The 3,576-nt window shown below is 50.2% G+C and overlaps 1 protein-coding gene across 1 annotated transcript in view; it reads right to left on the bottom strand.

Annotated features, from left to right (window-relative positions):
• Positions 1-402: 402 nt before the first annotated feature.
• ABTB3 (ankyrin repeat and BTB domain containing 3) overlaps positions 403-3,576 on the bottom strand; it is a 93,428-nt gene continuing 90,254 nt past the window's right edge. The window contains exon 15 of the mRNA XM_027769014.1: positions 403-2,504. Within this exon, the coding sequence (XP_027624815.1) occupies positions 2,295-2,504 (210 nt within the window). The 3' untranslated portion in view covers positions 403-2,294. The remainder of the gene's footprint in view (positions 2,505-3,576) is intronic.

A 3,576-nucleotide genomic window follows, 5' to 3' on the forward strand; every position in this document is an offset into this window, starting at 1 on the left:
CCCACCACCAGCATCAGGCTCAGCTGCCTTGCTTGGCAGAAGAGAGGGAGATAGAGAAAGCACCCCGCCCATGGGGCATGACTACACTGCAATCCCCTCTCCTCCATTCCCCCTTCCCATTAGGATTTCGGACAGTCACACGTGTGTGTCTTTCAAGCCATCAGGGCAGGGACTCGAACCGTGGTCAGCTGTGTGGGACCTAGCTCCCAATGCACAGCATGGAACCACTGCACTATGAGGCTGACCCAGGCCCGCGCTTTTTTTTTTTTTTTTTTTATCAAGTTTTTTCATTTCCCTTGACTTTTTCTGAAGGGCCCCACTGTCCAATCCCTCATCTGAGTGAAGTCTCGGGCTCCAACTGCTGGATAAAGGACGCACTCACAGGTAGAAACAATGCACTGCTTGGGAAAATCATTTCTTTTAATGACAGAGAAAGCACACCGAACTATAACAGAAGCCCCTGCAGGGAGCTGCCACTGTACAAACCAATGCCCGGAGGCCCTGAGCTGGACAGTCACAGGGCAGGCCACGAGGGTAGGGAACGCCCACACAGTGGCTCCGCACATCGCAGGAGGGCAGAGGCAGGCGGCAGTCCCCACGCACACACCGTGGATCTGCAGCGGGGGCTTCTCCACAGGCAGTTTTATTTTTCCTTCCTCATCTGATGGTGGGGGCTGGGGGCCAGTGCATCAGCGTCACGGAGGAGCCGATGCCTAGACAGACGTGGCTTGGGTACTCTGCAGGCCACGACCACGGTACAGGACAGGACACGGTCCTCTGGACGATGGCTCAGGGAATGAGGGCGGCAGCTCCTTTAGGATCTAGGTTCTGGCACGACATCCTGAAGGCATGCTAGGACATGGGTTAATCAACATAGCTCTGCCATCCAGAAGGGTACAAGGCATTCTCCTAGTCTTTACTGGATGTACCTAGGTTTCAAATGAAGGGACGAGAGAGGGCAGCAGCTGAAGAACGTATCTGGAAGACCGTGGCACTTCGCTCATCACTTCTGCTTATAATATATGGCAGAGCAAACGGAACCCTGTCAATATAAACTCTCTATACTGTACACTCTCGGGATACAGAAAGAATCCAGCCTATCATACATAGTTCGTCTTTAAAAATAATCTAACATAGTCATACTCTCTGGCTAGTAACAAACTATTAACATCTTCTGAGAATACGAGAAAACTCTGAGATTAATAGTAAATTCTCGGACGTGCTCCCTCCACCCCCCTATTCGGTATCATCTATGAATATATTTCTGCAAAAGCATCCCGGAATCATTCGTACTTAGGAAAAGGAAGGGGTATGTCCGTTTCACCAAATGGACTTCTAGCAAGAAGCGATGGGACGTTTTTACCTTGGCAAAAATGAAGCACAAATGTAACGTTTCACAGGTTCAGGCCCATGCAAATGCATGTTGGGTTATGTGGGGGTGTTCTCGTCTCACCCCGAAACCACGACTAGCATGCAGGTTGTTTTCGATTACTGAGACAGTTAATTATTGGCAGTGCACCTCCTTTGTGTAACCATGGCCGCTAGGGCGAGATGACTTCACCTCGTACAGGGATCAGCGATAGCTCATCAGATGCATGTGTACACAGTGTGGACCTGTGACATAATGTTTAAAAAAACAAAAGAAAAAGGAAAAAAAAAGAAAACCTCAAAACACAGATCCCTAAACACATTTCAGTTGAAAACCAACTGTTAAGCTTTTAGAAATATATTTGAAACTACAAGACTGCCCTGTTTTTTTTTTTTTTTTAAACTTTTATGAACATTTTAAAAAGTTCCCACCCCTAAAAATTTGCCAAATGGTCTCCTCGTGATGGGCCACGGCCTCGCCAATTTGCTACCATGGGTGACTCTTGCCATGTGGCAGCTCCCAAGGTCCCAGATGTGTAGTATAATGTTCTTTAGGGATGGGACATTAAGTTCTCTGTCACCCTGGAACTGGAATGACCCCCCTCCCCACCAAGGCCTTGATCCATCTGGCAATGGGTGTTGGTTCCACACCCCAGGAGTGTTTCCAGGTGGGTTAGCTTGGTCGCCCCACGCTGATGTTCACGCTCCGCACCCAGCTGTGGTCTGATCGCAGACCAGCGGAATGTCCTTTGTGTTTCAACAGGAACACGGGAGCCGAATTTGCCTGTTCACCAGAAACTGAGGCAGTAGAGGCAGCTCCTTGGCCTCGTCAGAAACATTCACTAGGTGGAATTTGTACGTGTTTGGGTGACGCCAACGCAGCTGGAGACTGCAAGTTCCCAGACGCATTCGCTGCATGATGCGTTTCATACAATGGAGCCTTTGGAAGACGACAAGTGGATGGACTGAATCCTGATGGCCAACGTCCTCTGTAAGTCCTGGAGCACATCCTGGCCCGTCCCTTCACCATTTTTGTCATACAGGAGCTGCTTGAACGCTTCGTTTTCAATGAGGACCATCATGTTTTTGAGAAAGTAGCCTTCACAGTATGCCGAGAGCTCAGTGACCCCAAGAAACTGTGGAGAGAGGGGAGAGGTGGGAGATGGTTATGCTCTGAAATGCACCTGACTGCTTTCAGGTACAGCAATGGCAAAACCCTACCAAGGCAGGTCCTGCTTATCCGCCCAGGCTGCCTCCACACCCTGGGGCTGAGGCTCTGCAGCTCCGCCCCTCAGTAGCCAGACCCCAGGCCCCACTCCCTGGCCTTGGGCAAGTCAAACCTCTTCTCTCTTTTTTTTTGGAAAGATTTTCGCTATAGGGCGTGTGCGCTCGCCAGACAGACAGAGAGAGACAGAGAGACAGAAAGCGAGAAATCACCCCCCAGGGGGGATGGCCACGCTGCAATCCCTTCTCCTCTATTCTCCTCTTGGGATTTTGGGCACGCACGCACATGCGCCCGGTGTGAGTTTAAGCCACCGGATCCGGGACTTGAACTGTGGTTGACTACGTGGGAGTCCAGCGACATAACCATTATGCTAACTGCTGGTCCAGAACCTCTTCTCTTGATCCTGGTTTCTCAAGTTATAAAATGCAAGGGTGGACAGGGAGGGTGCCATGCTCTGTGGTCTCTGCCGGGCTTATCAGAAGGCAGGCGTGTTATCACACAGATGCTCACAGAGGCACAGGGTCCTGTACCTGTGAGCAATCACAGGAATGTTTTCAACTTTTCAACATGAACCCTGTTCTTCGAACCATGGAGAACACGGCTTCACTGTACAGATGGGGAAACTGAGGCTCAGAGTTGCCTATCTCTCGTTCTATGGACACAGCAATAGCCCCTACAACACTTGGCACTTGTTTTATAAATAAGCGTCACTTGGGGCCAGTGGGTGGTGTACTGGTTAAGGCACTGGACTCCCATGTGTCCAACCGCAGTTCGAGTCCTGACCCAGAAGCTTGAAACTCATGCCTGGCATGTGTGCATGCGTACCCACCCAAAATCCTGAGAGGAGAATGGAGGAGAAGGGATTGCGCCGTGGCCATCCCCCCTAGGGGGGTGATTTCTCACTGTTTCTCTGTCTCTTTGGAGAGCATGCACACCCTGTAACAAAAATATCTCAAAAAAAAAAAAAAAAAGAACAACCAAGC

This window comes from Tupaia chinensis, unplaced genomic scaffold (genome assembly GCF_000334495.1).
Source record: "Tupaia chinensis unplaced genomic scaffold, TupChi_1.0 Scaffold148234_1, whole genome shotgun sequence".
Taxonomy (NCBI): domain Eukaryota; kingdom Metazoa; phylum Chordata; class Mammalia; order Scandentia; family Tupaiidae; genus Tupaia; species Tupaia belangeri.